This window comes from Lethenteron reissneri, chromosome 56 (assembly GCF_015708825.2).
Source record: "Lethenteron reissneri isolate LAM-NWPU_2019-01 chromosome 56, ASM1570882v1, whole genome shotgun sequence".
NCBI classification, from domain to species: domain Eukaryota; kingdom Metazoa; phylum Chordata; class Hyperoartia; order Petromyzontiformes; family Petromyzontidae; genus Lethenteron; species Lethenteron reissneri.
In genome coordinates this window covers 3,142,251-3,160,894 of record NC_083834.1, presented here as the reverse complement: position 1 = coordinate 3,160,894, position 18,644 = coordinate 3,142,251, and the positions used below count along the sequence as shown (strand labels likewise).

At 46.3% G+C, this 18,644-nt stretch overlaps 1 protein-coding gene across 1 annotated transcript in view; it reads left to right on the top strand.

The window, feature by feature from the left end:
• The window catches only part of LOC133357018 (afadin-like), an 86,054-nt gene that overhangs the window by 27,989 nt on the left and 39,421 nt on the right, over nucleotides 1-18,644 (top strand). Inside the window, exon 2 of the mRNA XM_061574759.1 lies at nucleotides 18,556-18,621. Within this exon, the coding sequence (XP_061430743.1) occupies nucleotides 18,556-18,621 (66 nt within the window). The remainder of the gene's footprint in view (nucleotides 1-18,555; nucleotides 18,622-18,644) is intronic.

Sequence of the window (18,644 nt, the reverse complement as noted above, 5' to 3'; positions counted from 1 at the left end):
GTGTTTGCGTAGTTACTGAAGTGTCCGTGCGTGTGTGTTGACAAGTCAGTCAGCGCATGGCACCTGGGTCTGTCCCGTGACCTCCTGCCAGCGGGCGTTCGACACTTGGCGCGTCGCCTTAAAGTGCACGTAGCCTGGCACGAGCGCCGTGGTGACGTCACCCCCACTTATTGACGAATGTCGTGGTTGACATGGGCTTAAATGAGTACTGTGTACCTGGTGCAGTGTGCAAAGCATCAGCACTGGGGAGACAAAGGTGGCTGGGTGTACTATGCCAGCTTTCCGCTGGCAGGTTGGTGTACGGTGATTTTTCTGCAATATTTTGCTGTCTTTTCTTGGATTATCTGTTTGTACATAGTCACTTTAAGATGTTTTCTTGTTCATGTTTTTTGTTTGTTGCGGTTGCATCCGATTCAAGAGCCGAATGGTTCACAGGGCTATACCTATTAAATTAACTTTGAACTTTCGTAGGTGCGGCTACTCGCTAGCAGCACTTGGGTTCGATTCGCGCTCACGGTCAACACCAGTGACAGTTATCTGAACCGGTCCTGGGCCCCTTTCCTAGGTCGACTCGGCCGTAAATGAGTACCTGGTGTGGTGTGTAAACATCGCCACTGGGGAGACAAAGGCGGCCGGGCGTGGTGCTGGCCGCCCACCTCATTGTGTGCCGTTCCGGCCTTCATAGGTGCTCGCTAACAGCACTTGCCCCAACAGTCTGTGAAGGCTATATACGGCGGGGGATCTTTGTCGAGGTTTATCTCGTCGTGTTTCCTCCGTGTTACGTATAACGAATACAACAGCCTCGTTTGTATTTTTTGTATGATCGGTATTTAGAATAGAAATATGATTAAATATTGTGAGTTTTTACGTAATGTAGTGAGAATAAAAAAAAAAAGTAGGCGGTTTTTATTCTCAATTAATTGCAGGGTGCTCAACTGCTGTTCATAGCCACGAGCCCAAGTGGGTGGACATTCCACATTCCTTTGGCAGGTGGCAGGTCTTATCATAGCTGGTGACTTTCCCTCATTATTAAACTTTTTTTTATTTTTACCGGCTGGGCAACGTAGCTCTTTTGTCAGAAGTGACCTCGCCAGAACTTATAGCTCAACGAATTGGGATCATCACCGTCGTGTTGGAAGTTTATTGCAGCAGCCAATTACTCCAAAACGCGTGACGTTGATTCTATAAGTGGAGGGGGAAAACCCGGAGGGCCGGGAGAAAAATCCACGCGCTCACGGGGAGAGAGACACGCAAACTCCAAATATACAGCAGCAGGCGTCAGGGTCGGGATGAAACCCACGCCCTCCTGTATACCCGGCGAGGTAGTTAACATCTCCTAGCCACCGTGATGATGATGAGAGAGAGAAAGACACGCAAACTCCAAATATACAGCAGCAGGCGTCATGATCGGGATCGAACCCACGACCTCCTGCACACCAGGCGAGGTAGTTAACATCCCCTAGCCACCGTGATGATGAGAGAGAGACACGCAAACTCCAAATATACAGCAGCAGGCGTCAGGGTCGGGATCGAACCCACGACCTCCTGCACACCAGGCGAGGTAGTTAACATCTCTTAGCCACCGTGATGATGATGAGATAGACACGCAAACTCCAAATATACAGCAGCAGGCGTCAGGGTCGGGATCGAACCCACGACCTCCTGCACACCAGGCGAGGTAGTTAACATCTCTTAGCCACCGTGATGATGATGAGATAGACACGCAAACTCCAAATATACAGCAGCAGGCGTCATGATCAGGATCGAACCCACGACCTCCTGCATATCAGGCGAGGTAGTTACCATATCCTAGACACCGTGATGATGAGAGAGAGACACGCAAACTCCAAATATACAGCAGCAGGCGTCATGATCAGGATCGAACCCACGACCTCCTGCATATCAGGCGAGGTAGTTAACATCTCCTAGCCACCGTGATGATGATGAGAGAGAGAGACACGCAAACTCCAAATATACAGCAGCAGGCGTCATGATCGGGATGGAACCCACGACCTCCTGTATACCAGGCGAGGTAGTTAACATCTAGCCACCACGGCGCTGGTGGCTTCCCCCTTCAAATTGAAGTCTCATCCATCCGTCAATCCACTGCTGGATGAGAGAGCCTCCCCAGGCCGTGTGGGTCACGGTAGGAGGAGGGGGGGGTCGTTGGTGCTGTACCGCTGTGGCCGTGTACGATCCACGTCTTGCAGCAAGTCCTCTTCATCCGTACGGCTGCTCATATCGATTTCAGAGCAACGGCTACAATTTCACATTCAGGTGGTCAAGGCCAGATTCACGGCGTCAGGAGTAAGTGGAGCAGTTGTGTCGCCCGCCGTGATGTCCCCTTGGTATTTGTGAATTTGGGAGGCACGGCGTCGTCATACGTTGTACGATCTGATAATTGTGTTTGTTTACCATTTTATCTGGCAACAAAACTGATACCTTTTTTTTTACAAGGAGTCATGTTTGCATTGACCACAATACCTGCGGTCGGAATGCAAACAAAAAGACAACTCTGATAATGTATGCACTGTCCTTGAAATTGATTGGTCCACACCCGAGACAGCTTTCTTTAGAGCCTAGTCTCACATGGTGTTGGACCAGATGACGCCAAAAGGCGCACAACTCAAAGACAATGCACCATCAGAGTATGAGAGCTCGGGGTACGTTGTGTTTTTTTTTGCATTCCGACCAATGCAAACATGACTCTTTGTAAAAAAGGTGTCAGTTTTGTTGCCAGATAAAAGGGTAAAAAAACAATTATCATATTTTGCTACTGGCAAAGGAGGTTCCAATGGTGTGGTACGATCTGTTCTGTGCGTATGCATGTTGCACTTCTTTCGCACCGTACCGTAGCCGACAGTGCTTTTCTGGATTGACCCGCAGTCACCACACCACTGGAGAGCATCTGCTGCTGCTGCCGCCACGGTTTGTGCAGTGGATGGTGGTTTAGAGGTAGACCCACGAGCAGCTTCGTGAAACATCAAACCCAGTGGATCTTCCGCGTTGGGTCTTTCACAACGAGGTGGTGTTTGTCGGCGAGTTCTTTCGAACTCCCACTCAGCCCTCAAAGTGCCGTCGGGGTTTGCGTATCTGGGTTTGCGTATCTGCATCTGTGGCCACGGTTTAGTGCAGTGGATGCCGTTTAGTGGTGGAACATAAGCTTCGTGGAAGATCAAACCCTGGGGGGGGGGGGGGGTCTTTCTGAGGTCTCTTGAACTCGCTTTCACAGCTAGTGTAACGCGTGCAGATGGCAACGTTTCTCCTGTCGAGCGGCACATGGGCAGCAGTGAGTGTTGCTCTTCGCTACTCAGTGCATCGTTCCTGAAGCACTCTTTCCGCTCTGCTGTGGTGTACACCTGCGATCACCTGCCGTGTGTGCGTGTGTGCGTGCGCGTGTGTGTGCGTGTGTGTGCGTGTGTGTGTGCGCGCGCGCGCGTGTGTGTGTGTGTGCGCGCGCGCGCGCGTGTGTGTGTGTGTGCGCGCGCGTGTGTGTGTGTGTGCGCGCGTATGTGCACGTGTACTCAACGGAACAAAAGATGAAAAGTGCACGGAGAAGCGCAGAGGGCGGGCGGGGGGGGGGGGGCTGCGTAGGTGGATTTGCACGGAGAGACATAAAACTCCCTCGACACATTCCGTATCAATACCTCTGTGTGTGTGTGTGGGGAGCGGCGGTGTAGCGGTTAGCGCGCTGCGCTACGAACCCAGCAGAGACCTGAGTTTGATTCCCGCTCACGGCCATCAACATCGGTGACGATTATCTGAACCGATCCTGGGCCTCCCCCAGGTCGACTCTGCCTCAAATGAGTACCTTGTGCGGTGTGTAAAAACATTGCCGCCGGGAAGACAAAGGCAGTCGGACGTGGTGCTGGTGACCTACCTCGAGGTGCTACTCAATAACAGCGCTTGCTACTAAAGCCTGCTTGGGCTGTACTTTTCGGGGGATTCTTTGCGTGCGAGTGGCCTTAATGGGATACATAATAGGCCAAGTATAGAGGGAGTGAGTGGATGCTACGAGTTGGAAGGCTGCATTTGTTCAAACCATGGGACCCGATGAGAATAACACCCATTAAATGTTTTCGGATGGCCAGTTTTTTTTAATTGCCACGTGAATAGTTGCACCGTGCGGGTAGCTGTCGAGCATGACAGCGACTGAAACGGTTGGCTACGTTACGGGGCAGGACGACGCAACAGATTGGTGGCAGAAAAATGTGCACACCTACGAAGAGCGTGTTGGCACAACAAGGCGGAGGGGAAAGTGAAAACAACGAGATGTACGGTGGACAACTTTGGGCTATCTTGCCATCATGACGATGACGATGACGTAGGATGCAAGAGAATTACAATTAATTAAAGTAAAATAAAAATTAAATTATTATATTATTTTTATTTTACTTTTATTAATTTTATTTTTTTACATACGTGACTTTACCGATAAAACCTAAGAATATGAATCCTTGCAGTCACGAAAGCTTCAAATATAGGGTGCAAGAGAAGTTTAGCATATAGTAGTGTAGCGTATAGTAGCATACCTGCCAACCCATACGGTTTACCCACATTCTCGTACAGGGAAATTGCGTTTTCAGCGTATAGTAGTGTAGCGTATAGTAGAATACCTGTCAACGCATATGGTTTACCCGTATTCTTGTACAGGGAAATTGCGTTTTCAGCGTATAGTAGTGTAGTGTATAGTAGAATACCTGTCAACGCATATGGTTTACCCGTATTCTTGTACAGGGAAATTGCGTTTTCAGATCCATCCGTGGTACAGCCGTTTCAAAAAGAACACATTTTGGATGAACGTTGAGTTTTATAAGGGGAACAGGGTGATCAATAAGGTCTGTATTAGTCTGTAATAAGGGAGGCACGTGGTGCAGGCTGGGTGGTCCGGTGGAAATGTTTGCATCGACAGTGGTCCGCAGGGCCAAAAACAAGTTTTAGAAAGACTGCCCCCTAAACAGATGAGATAAAAACATAATACAGTAAAACCTTGGATTGCGAGCATAATTCGTTCCGGAAACGTGCTTGAAATCCAAAGCACTCGAAAATCTAAGCGAAATTCCCCATAAGAAATCATGGAAACTCAGGTGATTCGTTCCACAACCCAAAAATATTCGTGTAAATACGATGAATACAAAATACCTTTTTTATATTTTTATTATTTAAATGTAATATAAAGTAATCAAATGTATTAATTACAATTTAATCGTGGCTGGTGTGAGGGAGACGAGAGAGAGGAGAGGAGGGAGGGGGCCATTGTTGCAGTCCAGTTACTAAAGAACAGTCACTAACATTTCGATTTAAAGCTTTCGTGACTGCAGGGATTCATCTTCTTGGTTCTTTCGGTAAAGTCACGTAGAATGGAAATAATAAAATAGTAAGAATGAAACATAATAAAATACAATTCTCACGACGTTTCGGCCACAACGCAAGCAGCCATCCTCAGGTGAAGACCAGGAGACCAGGTCTTTATTTTATTATGTTTTATTTTTATTATTTTATTACTTCCCTTCTACGTGCCTTTACCGAAAAAAAAACAAAAAGAACAGTCACTACACTTGGACACAAAATAAAAAAAATGCTTTACGCACACACACGTTGTCACAACACTATGGTAAACAGTCTACGCTCGCACGGATGTTGACTCTACGAGTGAGGCACGCCGACTGAGACCGAGCATGGGAGACGATTACCCACAATTCCACAGCGAGAGAGAGAGAAGAACCATCGGCTCAGTTGTGATCACGTGACGCTCGGCAGACAAAACGTATACTGTGCGTACTACAGTACTCGTATTGCAAGACCTCGCTCGTTTATCAAGTTCAAATGTATCAAACATTTGTGCTCGTCTTGCAAAACACTCGCAGACCAAGGTTTTACCGTACGTACAACAGACAAACCCCCATCGATGATCGAATAAAAAAACACTCATTCGTATTAGACGGAGAGAGAGGAAACACGTGGATCGGGGAAGAATAGTTTCATCGTCATTAGCTGTTGAGTAACAGCTACGAACCGTTAGCCCCATGCAGTGTGAAATACGTTGAACATTGCAACAAACAAAGCGCCGTCGATGATAAGAAAAAAACCATTCATTCTCAATAAACTCATTCATGATAGACGGAGAGATGGAGCGAGAGAGAGGAATACGTGGATCCGAGGGAGAACAAACACAACCTCAGTGGCTTGTTCTATCAAGGGGGGGGCGGTGGGGCGGAGGAGCAGTTCAGGTGTCGTGCGTGCCACTCACGTTGTGGGATACGGGCAGGAATCAAGTTCACGTTGTTGGGGTTCGTAGCGCAGCAGCGAGCCAACCACTGCACCACCCCTCCTCCCCCTCACCTAGACACGTTGTGTGTTGTCCTTCCCCCGCGCCTCCGATGAGCATTGAAGTATGTTGAACTTTTTGATTTAGAGCTTTCGTGACTGCAGGGATTCATGTTCTTGGTTCTTTCGGTAAAGTCACCACGTAGAAGGGAAATAATAAAATGTAAAAAATATAAAACAATAAAATTCTCACGACGTTTCGACTGCAACACGTTTCGACTGCAACACAAGCAATCATCATGAGTATTTTATTGTTTTATATTTTTATTATTTTATTATTTCCTTTCTACGTGACTTTACCGAAAGAACCAAGAATATGTTGAACTTCTTTCGCACCGCATCTAGCCAACCGTGCTAATCGTAGATGTGGGAACGTTGTACGCGTTCATCCATCTGCCTGTCTGTCTCCGCTGTGATATTGTTATTAAATGTTTGCTCCTCGGATGAAGAAAGATCACGCTCAATGCTAAACTAAACTATACCGAACTATTTACTTTATTTTACCAGGTAGGGCCCACTGAGCTATCACAAATGATAGCTCAACGAAGTGGCTTTTCAACATCAGTGGCTTTTCAACATCATCATCATCGTGTAGAATTTTACAGCAGCCAAATACTCTAAATGCGTGATGTTGATTCTAAATGCGGTAGGGAAAAACCGGAGAACCCCGAGAAAAATCCACGTGACTATGGGGAGAGAGAGAGAGACATTAACGATCGCCTGTATCCCAGGCGAGGCAGTTAACATCTCGCCACCGTGATGATGAAAGTGAGAGACACGCAAACTCCAAATATACAGCAGCAGGTGTCAGGGTCGGGATCGAACCCACGACCTCCTGTATCCCAGGCGAGGTAGTTAACATCTTCTAGCCACTGTGATGATGAGAGTGAGACACGCAAACTCCAAATATACAGCAACGGGTGTCAGGGTCGGGATCGAGCCCACGACCTCCTGTATCCCAGGCGAGGGAGTTAACATCTCCTAGCCACCGTGGCGCCCCCTTGGATTCTGCGATGCTTTCCAATGTGCGTGTCGTAACCCCCTTGAAGTATTTCAATGCAGCGAAGTGAGCGTCGCTTGTGACGGGCAAATCTTTCGGAGGCCCTGGGCGTTACCATCGTGAGCCAGGATCTATTCGCTGCTGCTGAGTGGAAGATTTCACCCCCCCCCTCCAAGCTGTCACGATCCCTCGTGGGCTCGCGGTGCGTTGCGTGCACCCGCTCCATCTCCGCTGGGGACATCCGCCCTCGGCGGCGCGCATTCACCCGTCCCTGGGTGGCTTCCATTCTGTCTTTAGTTTTCCTCGACGGTCAGAATCGGAATGTTTATTTACGCTGGAGGAGGAATCCGATGAGCTATGAAGCTCATTTTCACAGACGACCAGTAAGGGGCACGGGGTGGGAACGTCGCAACAACCAAACAATGCCAAAAACACGATAGGCGGTGCGAGGTGCAGGAACGGCAAACGGAATCGCCAAAAAACGTACAAATAAAACGAAACCATCCCCATCCTAACCAGGCCAAAGCCCACCGAGATGTTGACTTATTTTTAAATCCTTTATATTAAGTTCACTTGCTTGCGTGCTTGCTTGCTTGCTTTTGCGCGCTTATGACCGTGCAAATCTTTCGGTCGTTTTTAACCCACTTCCCGTGATCCAATCGAGCTGACATTTTGCACACAGACTCGTTGTGCGTGACAATGTATTTTCGTGAAATTTTTTTTCCAAAATTTTACACTTTTTAGGCAAAAATAAATTATATGTAATTACCAATTGCTTAATGGTGGCAGGCAATCATCTGACCCATAGGTGGCAGCCATCTCAAGCCAGAGGACGAGAGGACTCTAGCCGCCACGCATATAAAGGATTTATAGTGAAAAACTTTGTTTTTACGGGTTAATTTTTTCGATCCGTGGACGTCTCCTTCACACCAACGCCCCCTGTGAGATCTCGGTCTCGCGCAGGACATTTGAACGAGCGGAGTGACGAAACGCCCCAGACATCGTGCGTGCCTAATCGTGTTGACGAAGAAGAAAAATAAGTATAACCCGTAAAAACAAAGTTTTTCACTATAAATCCTTTATATGCGTGGCGGCTAGAGTCCTCTCGTCCTCTGCCTTGAGATGGCTGCCACCTATGGGTCAGATAATTGCATTGCACCATTAAGCAATTGGTAATTAAATATAATTTTTTGTCCTAAAAAGTGTAAAAATTTGGAAAAAACATTTCACGAACATTAATTGTCACGCACAACGAGTCTGTGTGGAAAATGTCAGCTCAATTGGATCACGGGAAGTGGGTTAAAAAACGACCGAAAGATTTGCACGGTCCTAAGCAAGCAAGCGAACTTAATATAAAGGATTTAAAAACGTAAAATGTGGTGAATAACACTCGCTCGCTTGCGATGTGTGTGTGTGTGTCATCAGTGCACAGGGGCTGCGGGTTTCTTCCTGTTGCTTTCACATGGACGGGGTGTGGTCACTGCGACTTTGTGGCGGGGGTGCCAGGGGGGTGTTGGTCGACTCGTTCAGTAGCATTTTTCATCGGGGACGACAAAAAAAGATGATTGTTTGGCGAGAGAAAAAAGAGAGCCACGCACAGTGGAGGCCAAGCCCCAATGCCAATGCGTCGTCTCTCTCAACCCCCTCCCTGGGCGTCCATTGTGACCCACAATACGAGCGTCAGAATCAGAATCTGTTATTTCTACTGCGGGAGGAAACCGATTAGCTGTTAAGCTCATACGTCCAGTCGGGGCACGGCGTAAGGACGTTACAGCAGCAAACAATGCACACGCGCACACACACACACACGATAGGAGGGCAAAGTGTGGGAAAGGTAAGAAAGCAAGTCAGTAAAAATAAATGAATAGAATTAAATAAAGGGGTAAAATCACAAATTGCGCAAGCGCGCACATTTCTGTTTCACGCGTAGGCTTTCCCGACCAATATCCACAATCGAGGTTTTTTGGGTTGGACGGCGTTAATATAAATGTGTCGTTAAACTCGCCACTGCACCGACACGGCCAATTCGTAGTAGTAAGGTTTGTCACGGAGACCAAAACGTGCCAATTATTGACTGCTTCAGCGCTAACCGGTTGCGTGTTGGAGAGTAATATTCTTGGTTCTTTCGGTAAAGTCACGTAGAAGGGAAATAAAAAAATATAAAACAATAAAATTCTCACGACGTTTCGACTGCAACACGTTTCGACTGCAACACAAGGAATCATCACGATAATTTTATTGTTTTATAACCAACATCATCAGGCGACAGCCAGAATTGCCCATACAATTTCTATTTGTCAACAGCGAATGCAAGCTTGGGGCAAGGCAGCAAAGCAACAACAACAGCAGCACTCCGCACCAAGGCAGCACGCAGTAGTCCCTCGGTTAAATTGCACATTTAAAATGTAACCATCCATTCTTTACACTCTTTGGTTCTTTCGGTAAAGCGACGTAGGTCATAGGTCGCAAACGGGTTTTGATTCCTTACCCGTACCCGTACCCGGCCGCACCAGGGTCGCAAATGGGTACCCGTACCTGGCCGGGTACGGGTACCCGTTCCCTACCCGTACCCTACCCTACCCGAAATGAGTGACAAACGGTTACTCACCGGTGACTCACGGTCTACCCGTACCCATACCCGGCCGCACCAGGGTCGCAAACGGCAACCCGTACCCGGCTGTGTACGGGTAGCCGGGTATCGGGTAGGGTACGGGTATCGGGTACCCGGTTGCGACCTCTGACGTAGGTAGAAAAATAAAAAAAGTAAAAATAATACATCACGACGTTTCGATCGCAACACAAGCGGTCGTCCTCAGGCAGAAAATACACGACTGGTAATGATCAGGGTCTGAAAATTACGTTGGCAAACGTGGCAGCTGTATCCGACACCGATCCCCCGCTTGAGGGCGTGTGATGTGTAACTTTGATCATTGCCCTGCGTAGTATCGATACTTCAGTGTTGATGTGACGTCGTTTTGACGGACCTACTACTGTGCGGTGTTTTCTTGCTGTGGTCTGGGACTCTGTTGTTGTTTGTTGTTGTTTCTGCTGCCTTACCCAATCGTGATAAATCGGACTTATACAATTTAATGTATTTATTGTTTATTAACATTTAGTGACTTGATTATCAGCTTATCTAAATTTGTACTACTATCTGTCTGTTGTCGTTTGCTGTTGTCAAGTATCTGATCCCCCTGCCCCCCCCCCCCCCCATGAGCTACTAAGAGCTTAGTAGCTTATCGGATTCCTCCTCCTGTAGTCTAAACAAAGATTCCGATGCTTCTGTGGGGTCGTTTTCCCCAGCATCTAAAACTATTAAAAATAATAATAGGTTTTTACCCCCTTCTGGCAACATAAACAGCAGCTGTGTTAAGACGTTCAAACGCCAAATAAGATACCTTTCACAAGGCCATGTTTTGGGCACACGTACGTATGGATTTACTCAGGACTTGATGCCTTGAAAAACGTAAATAACACTGGTCAACACACTTTTTCTGGCATAAGGTATTCCAACGGTTTACAAGGTAATCTTGGGGTGTTGATTCCAAATCTGGCATCAGTTTTTGCCTATCACATCAGGTTTTTGAGATATCAAATATTGCATTTTCAATAAAAACTGCAGAATAAAAATATTAAATAAATGTGGATATCTACATACAATGATATTATAAACACACTATCCTAAAATACAGCACCATATTTTAACACTAAAGCAGTCACTGACTTGCAACAACTTGCTATCATAAGTGACAGAGTTAATTTCGGGTAAAATCAATGAAAATGGGGTATGCCGATAGCATAAAAATTATGTGATAGAGCAAATCTGAGATCAGATTTGGAATCGGCACCCTGAAATTAGTCTAGCACAGCTGCAAAAGTCCAGGCCAGAAAAACATGTTTTTTGTTGTTGACCAGTGTTATTTGATGTTTGAACATCTGAACACAATTGCCAGAAAGGGAGAATTCTGATTCTTATCTATTTTCTCGAAGGAAGATCTTACGCCGTGCAGCAGAGCGCCACCACACTCCATCGCCCACCGGAGTTTTACCCCCCCCCCCTCTCGCCTGCCCGAACAAAACCTCGTGACCAACATTGACCTTCAGGACTCACGGTCAAAAGCTCCAAAAATAACTATTAACTATTATTTTTATTTCGCCAGGTGTAGAAAAGGTCCACTCACTCACTCGGCTCTTCATTTCAGAGGCGACCAAGCGGCTATCGCAAATGATAGCTCGGCAAAGTAGCAGTGGCTTTGATTTTAAAGCTTTCGTGACTGCAGGGATTCATATTCTTGGTTCTTTCGGTAAAGTCACGTAGAAGGGAAACAATAAAATAATACAAATTTACCGAATGAACCAAGAATATAGTAGTACAGTGATCCCTCGTTTATCGCGGTTAATGGGGACCGGAACCCGTTGCGATAGGTGAAAATCCGCGAAGTAGGATTGGCCCCCTAGGAATTTCCGTATATGTGTGTGTGGGTACCAGAATGTTTAAAATATGTATATTTATACTTTATATATATTTTTGACTTAAATCTATTTAATTATAAAACCTTAATATTATACATTCACTCACTCACATATATTTTACTTAAATCTATTTAATTATAGAACCTTAATATTATACATTCACTCTCTCTCATACGATACGTATTATGATACGCAGCCAATCAGCTCACGGGATACTGTACATCCACTCGTGCTCTCATTCGTCGATCTCGCGCCGCCAGGAACCAATCACGTGCCTTGTCTGAGTGCCCGTGGGTACAGTATGTACAAAGCCTCTGAGAGAGTTTCTCTCTTTGTCTGGCATCCTGGGAAACCGTTTCTCTCGCGCATCACGATGAAACAACGCTGCTTTCCGCAATACGGCTGCCGATATTTTTGAATTTTTTTTTTTCGATGAATATTTTACAAAAATCCGCGATGCACTGAGGCCGCGAAACTTGAACCGCGAAGTGGCGAGGGATTACTGTAGTGGCTTATCGTCTTTGTGTGGAAATTCATCGCGGAAGCCAAAACCCTTAAACGCGTGACGTCGATTCCAAAACGTGGAGGGAAAGAACGGAGGACCCGGAGAAAAAAATCTACTCGACCACGGGGAGAGAGAGCGAGAGACGCACGCAAACTCCAGATGTGTGCACGCGTCACGGTCGGGATTGAATCCGCGACCTCCCGTACACCAGGCGAGGTAGTTAACATCTCCGATCCACCGTGATGATGATGAGAGAGAGACACGCAAACTCCAAATATACAGCAGCGGGTGTCAGGGTCGGGATCGAACCCACGACCTCCTGTACCCCAGGCGAGGTAGTTAACATCTCGGCAACGTGGCGCCCCTAATGTGACGTGGGAATGGACGCCGTTGGAACGCGGAACGCGCCGCCGTTATATAACGACGACCTACCTTTTTGAGCTGCGCTGCTGAAAGGTACAGGGAATACGGTACAGGGATAAGGTACAGCGATACGGTACAGCAATACGGTACAGGGATACGGTACGCGGAATGAAACAGTAACACGGTGGTGGCGTTACCATCAGTCCCGCCATCGCATTGTGGTGTGCGTTCATCGTATCTCGACAAATTTCCTCGTCTGTAACGTTATTTGGGGGGCGGGGAAATTATTTTCGCCCAACGCGGCACTTTTCAGGAACGCATCATCTCATAGCTGTCAACCCAAACGGTTTAACCCGTAATTTTTGTGCAGGGAAATTGAGTTTGCAGGTCCATTCGGCGTACAGCAGTTGCAATGCGGGCAAGAAAATGTTTTGTCTTATTCGTTTGTGTTTCTCCCTCGTGATGGGACATTGTTGGATGAACGTTGATATTTTTATAAGGGCCACGGGGTGACCAATAAGGTCTGAATTGGTCTGTAATAAGGGGGGTTCTGTTAGGGGGTTGACAGGTATGTAGTGTGTAGTGTAGCGTATAGTAGTGTATAGTAGTGTAGTGTAGAGTATAGTAGTGTAGTAGTGTAGTGTAATGTGTAGTGTAGCGTATAGTAGTGTAGTGTAATGTGTAGTGTAGCGTGTAGTAGTGTAGCGTATAATAGTGTAGTGTATAGTTGTGTAGTGTAGCGTATGGCAGTGTAGTGTAATGTGTAGTGTGGTGTATAGTAGTGTAGTGTAATGTGTAGTGTGGTGTATAGTAGTGTAGTGTAATGTGTAGCGTAGTGTAGTGTGTAGTGTAGCGTATAGTAGTGTAGTGTAATGTGTAGTGTATAGTAGTGTCGTGTATAGTAGTGTCGTGTATAGTAGTGTAGTGTGTAGTGTAGTGTAATGTGTAGCATATAGTAGTGTAGTGTATAGTAACACACCTGTCAATACAAAGGGGTTGACGGGTATGTCACCTACTGCTCGCGCGTTGAACAGGGGAATTGCTGTGCAGTTACAATGCTTGTGTCAAGCTTACGTGAAGGACGCCCGACGCCCTGGCGGTCACGGGGCGGGGGGGGGCATACTTCACCACTCTGGTCAGTGTGTAGTTGGTGAAGGGTAGGGCAGTGAGGGACCGGTGGCTGCGACATCACTCACCGACGCTGTGAGAGGTGGCCGGGAAGCAAAGTGGGGTCACTGGTTTCATAGCGCAGTGCGATCACCATTGCCCCAGCACATCAATTTTTCATGTTTAACGGTGGGTGGATGGGTGGTGTGGGGGCATGGATGGGTGGTGGAGACGTGGATGGGTAGAAATATGGATGGATGGGTGGTAGGGTTGGTGGGGGTGGTGGGTGATCTACCGCTTGTAGATTCGTTCATTGTTGGTCAATCCACTGCTGGATGAGGGCCTACCAGGCCACTGCCACCCCAACGATCCTGCAACGCAGCAATCGATCCGGCACCTGCACCACAGCTGATTTCATCGCTCCGTCTCCTCGGTGGATGTCCCCTGGTACACTCCATTATTGGGCCGCCACTCCGGTACTATTAGAATAATTATAAACAATTATGATAATTGTAGTAATACAGTCCCTCCAGAAAAACGCGATTATGCGATCGCAAGATTCCACGCAAAATCAGCCAAAGTCCGCATATTTATGCGGGGGGGCGCGTTTTTTCAAATACGCCGCACTTTTGCCGCATAAATTGCAGATTTCCGCGCGCAAAATATGCGGGCTTGCATGATTTCATAATCCCCGCATTTTCGTTGCAAAAAGTCACATATAGCTTAGCAGAAAGTTGAAAAATGTTGCGTTTACTTCACACAAGCGCAGCCATTTCCCCTGTTGCCATGGGAACGTTATGAAGTGTTAGAGGCTACGTAGTTAGTTTTATTCAGGAGTTTATGCAACTTTACAGTTGTAAGATTGCACTTTTTTGTTAGTAGTATGTAAATTTACATTACTGTAAGACTGTACTGTTACTGTATTGCTTACGTTACTGTGCACTGAAAACACTTATTTTAACAGAAGATGTCTGTTTTGTATAGCTACCTCTGTAAAACAGGAAGCACACATTTTATTTTTTAATATTTTATTTATTCATTTTTACAGAAGTTGTAGCATATTCATTTTGTAAAGCTACAGAACTTGTTCGACTCAATGTTTTGTAAGTTTGAGCCATCTGTTTGTTAAGGTCTGAAATAAAACAAGATGAGAACTTAAATATTCCCAGCACTTTCTGTGATGTAGTATGCTTGCTTATCATAGGAAGTAATAAGAAATGACTCTTTACATTAAAGTAGTAGCCTAGTGAATAGGGTGTTGGGGGAATCACTTTTTTTTCTCTTTTTCATCAAACCGCAGTTTTTGCAAGTTCCCGCAAATTAATCGCATAAAATTGCATATTCCATCGCATTTTTTAAGAAAACGTGCCGCATAATCAACGATTTTTGCCCGCAACAATCACCAGAAAACTCTGCGTTTTTCTGGAGGAACTGGTAATAGTTATTATTCTCATGCTGTAGACCCAAGTAGCTGTATTGCCAGTCAAGTACTTGGCGACAGGCGAGATGAAATGTGCCTGCTACACCAACCCACGCTGACCAGCGCGGTGAAGTATGGTCAGCCCCTCTGCTTGCCCACACCCGAGATCAACGACCTTAAATCACGACCCCCGCCGGTCCCCAGCTCAAACGCAGCGTGGTGGCGTATTTACGGTGCGGCGACCCTGACAATTTGTAGCTTTAACCTTTCAACGTTTTATAGAGGGCGGAAGCCGTCTTTAATTCGGAGACCCAATTTTTTTAAAATTTACGTTCGTAACATCTTGTGTGTGTGTGTGTCTAGGCTAGCATTATTTTACGAGCGACAAATTCACACGGCGGTGATCTGTTAATAGAAGGGGCGCCGTAACGCGTTTTTTTTGGTACCGCAACGACCTCGCAACCCAGAGGGTTTACCGGTTAGACTCCCATCTCCGGCCACTGGCAGTTGAAACAACGGAGCAGCTATATTGTTTGGGTCTTTCGGTAAAGTCGCGTAGAACACAAAAAAAAAAATACGACGTTTCGATCGCAATACAAGCAATCGTCATCCCTTATTTTTTTCCTCCTGATGACGCTTGCGTGTGTTGCGATCGAAACGTCGTAGTTTTTTGTAACGAAAATGTTGTTGTTCTACGTGACTTTACCGAAAGACCCAAAGAATACGAATTAATGCGGTCACGAAAGCTTTAAGTGAAGATTTAATAGAGCCAGCTGGTTTTTTTTAAATCCCCCTCACCGGGAAACGGGGACTCGAGAGAGGACACAAGGGGGGGTACAGCCACTGCAGATTCGACTGGAGCCGGAAGGGTAACAAGTAAACCCGTAAAAACAAAGTTTTTCACTATAAATCCTTTATATGCGTGGCATCGGGGCGGCTAGAGTCCTCTTGTCCTCTGGCTTGAGATGGCTGCCACCTATGGGTCAGATGATTGTCTGGCAGCATTAAACAATTGGTAATTAAATATTTTTTAAAAATTTCCCTAAACAGTCTAAAATTTTGGAAAAATTTTCACGAACATTAATTGTCACGCACAACGAGTCTGTGTGCAAAATGTCAGCTCGATTGGATCACGGGAAGTGGGTTAAAAAACGACCGAAAGATTTGCACGGTCCTAAGCAAGCAAGCAAGCGAACTTAATATAAAGGATTTAAAAATACCAAAAAATGCTCGTTTAGGTCACCTCCTGCAGTATAAATAAATATTCTGATTGTGATCTCTAACTGTGGCTAACTTATTGACGCTGTTTGGAGGACAGAGGAGGAGGTGGTAGTGGAGATTTAAGAAAAGTGTGACCGTTGTTTCAACTGGAGAGTTAAACTTAAACTAACCTATTTTACACGCTTTCATTTAACTCGCTCTGTCTGTTGTTGTTGTCGTTGTTGTATTCTCAAATCTTGCAACTCAATTTTTACTCACTTCCCAATCTGGTATCGACTGCAAACTTGAAATACCTATGTCATACTGATGACAAGACTATATTCTATCATAAAAAATCCAAAACATACATTTTTTAAACATTTTACACGCTTTTATTTAACTTACTCTGTGTTGTCGTATTCTAAAATCTTGTAACTCAATTTTTACCCACTTCCCAATGTGTTATCGACTGCAAACTTGGTATACTTATGTCATACTGATGACAATATATATTCTATAAAAAATATATATTTTCAAACATTCTTTTTGATATGTTATGTTTCGGCTTGGGTCTAATTGTCCACGCTCAACTGACGTTGGCTGTAATTGTGGCAATCTTCGGGGCCACTTCCTGGAGTCGTGGAGTTCTTACATTACTAGTACATTTCATGAAAGCGTGTTTAAAAAAAAAAAAGTTTTTTTTAAATATGACTTTTTCTTTTCTTTGTGCCAGCCGTGTTTCGGGTTGCCCTTACCACCCCCCCCCCTCCAATATGGTTTGGGGGGCGGCACGAGCCTGTTTCCCCATCTCTCTATATCTCCCCGCTGCTTAAAAGACAACGCACACATTATCAGACAATGTTTTGCTTGCATGCAAACCGCAGGTGCCATGTGTGGTCAATGCAGACTTGATTCCTCGCAAAAGGAATCGATTTGGTGTTTGAACATCCCCTGTTTTATTGCAGAAAGAATAAACGCCCATTCTTATTTTTCATGGTTTGGCCTATGTTGACGGTGTGTGTTGTATGTGTGTGCGTTTACGCGGGGAGCGGGAGTGTTGCTGTTAGCGCGCTGCGCTACCAACCCGGCGACCCGAGTTCGATTCCCGCTCACGGTCAACACCGGTGACGATTTTCTGAACCGGTCCTGGGCCTCCCCTAGGTCGACACGGCCTCAAATAAGTACCTTGTGCGGAGTGTAAGTATTGCTACTAGGGAGACAAAGGCGGCCGGGCGTGGTGTTGGCCACCCACTTCTTCGTGTGCCATGCTGGCCTTCATAGGTGCTCGCTAACAGCACTTGCCCCAACAGTTTGTTCAGGCTATATGGGGGATCTCTGTCTTTGTGTATGTGTGCGTGTGTGTGTGTATGTGCGTCACAACGTGGTGATGTAACGGGGCCTCGCACACTGCCGCCAATAAAAAAATTAATGTAAAAGAAGATCCCCCCCCTCACCACCCACCCACCCTCACCACCCACCCACCCACCCACCCCCGCCACCTCTATCGCACTCCCGGCGGCAGTGCGTTAAAAGGGTCCCGCCCCGGGCAGTTTTGCTCTACGATCGGCAGACCACGTTGCGCCAAACAGAACCCGGCCGACGTGGAAGAGAAGGCCAAATACAGTTCGCTCGATTGGATGCCCCTTTTCCTGCCGGCAGCAATTACAGGGTCGTGCCTCTGGCGAGATGTTGACTACCTCGCCTGGTATACAGGAGGCGTGGATGCGACAGCCTTTGTAGGCTACACGGGGTGCAAGTCCCAGTTTCTCTGCTCTAGTATCCGCCTTAATAGGTGCTAATTCTAGATTTGAAGCTTTCGTGACTGCAAGGATTAATATTCTTAGGTTTTTTCGGTAAAGTCATGTAGGTAAAATTTTTGTTTTTAAATGAATGAAAGTAAAATAAAAATAAAATAAAAATCACGACGTTTAATTTTACATTTTTTTACATACTTGACTTTACCGAAACAAACCTACGAATATTAATAGGTGCGTTTGCTAACGAGCACTTGCCCCGACAGCCTCTGAAGGCTACACGGGGGACCTTTGTCATCGTGCTGCATTCTCCAATTACCCTGCTGTTAGTATCGGCCCTTAATAGGTGCTCGCTAACAGCACTTAACCCGCTCGCGATGTCGCACCCCCTCTCTTTTGCTCGCAGGGTGCCGGTTTGGACAAGCTGGGAATCTACGTCAAGTCGGTGGTCAAAGGCGGCGCTGCTGATCAGGTCAGTTCGAGTTCGATTCCCGG